Source organism: Polyodon spathula, chromosome 4, assembly GCF_017654505.1.
Source record: "Polyodon spathula isolate WHYD16114869_AA chromosome 4, ASM1765450v1, whole genome shotgun sequence".
In the NCBI taxonomy this organism is placed as follows: domain Eukaryota; kingdom Metazoa; phylum Chordata; class Actinopteri; order Acipenseriformes; family Polyodontidae; genus Polyodon; species Polyodon spathula.
Window position 1 is genome coordinate 65270656 of NC_054537.1, and position 1393 is coordinate 65272048.

Consider the following 1393-nt stretch of genomic DNA (forward strand, 5'->3'; position numbering starts at 1 on the left):
TTTACTGAAATGTACTGTTTGTACATTTTACACATGGATAACCAAAGGGAGAAGAAACAACTATAAATATGTTCACACTTTGGTTATCATGTGATTCTTTAATATTACACTTATTCATTTTTTCCAGCAATTATTCTCTCTATTTTATATGGTGTAAAATTTGGTTATGTTCAAACCTTTCCAGTCTTTCGACCATGTTAGTTTACATGATGTCATACAACTGTACTTATATCATCTGCTTCATCTGGCTTTATCTGCTTGCTTGGAAGTGATTTCAAATATTCAAGGTGCCTCCTTGTGTCTTCCTGGTTTTGTCGTACATAATACACCACATATGAAATCACCATGGTGAACCAGCCAAACATGGTAACCAACATGGCGTAATCTGTAGTCTTTTTCGGCAGATTGCAGAGGTCGGCATCAGCTTTTAGAAAGGGTCTCCCAGCATGCTCCTCAAGTACAGAGGTCTTGCAGATGACACTGTTGGCGGACTCGTGGTTGGACGCCATGCTTTTCAGAACCTGCTGAAGGTTGCAGTCACAATGCCATGGATTGTTGGCGATCTGGGCTTTTGCCTTCAGGTTGCTGAAAGCGTTCTTATGCACTGTTTTGATCTGATTGTCAGAAAGATCGAGCGTCTGCAAGGTTCCTGCCACGCCTTTGAAAGCTCGCTCGTCCACAAACCCAATGATGTTTTTTGACAGGTTAAGCACCTTGAGCTGGTGCAGGTCCTTGAAGATTTCATTGGGGATGGAGGTTATCTGGTTGGAGTCCAGGTAGAGGAGAGAAGTGTCAGGTGGGAGATCCTTGGGAATCTCTTTGAGGTTCGCATTGCTACAGCTGACATTTAATCCACCAGCGTGGGAACACAGACAACCCTTTGGGCACATACTGGCAGAATGAAAGCACAGTATCATGAGGACAAAACTCTGTAACAGCAGACACATGGAGAGGGAACGAATTAACCACAGGTCCACCAGATTCATGCTGGGCTGTCGGCATAATCACATGGCCTCCTCGCCTAGATTACCCAACAGTAGGTGTCAATAACCAATTTTCGGAACTTGGACCTTACTGTCTCAACCAGCCCGAAGAGAGGGTGGCATAATAAGTTTATTTCATTTTGGATCCACATTGGTGCAATCTAGACTGTAAAAAAAAAAAAAAAAAAGTTGTTAAAAGGTTGCTTTAATACATGGTATGGTATAATTTGTATAACAGAAATACAGAAAGTATGCACAAAACACAGTCAATTTCCATTCCTGTTATTCCTTTTTTTCTCTACCAGTATTAAGACACAGGACAGCCATTACATGTTTTCTGGAATCCCTTTGTTTGTAAAGCTGCAGCAGCAGCAATGAAATTGTTTTTACGGATCAAAATAGCTAACACT

At 41.4% G+C, this 1393-nt stretch overlaps 1 protein-coding gene across 1 annotated transcript; it reads right to left on the reverse strand.

The window, feature by feature from the left end:
* Window positions 1-212: 212 nt before the first annotated feature.
* Window positions 213-1071, reverse strand: LOC121313852 (leucine-rich repeat-containing protein 3B-like). The gene has a single exon (XM_041246639.1). It carries the CDS (start codon window positions 984-986, stop codon window positions 213-215), a length of 774 nt encoding a protein of 257 aa, XP_041102573.1. The 5' UTR covers window positions 987-1071.
* Between the last annotated feature and the right edge of the window lie 322 nt (window positions 1072-1393).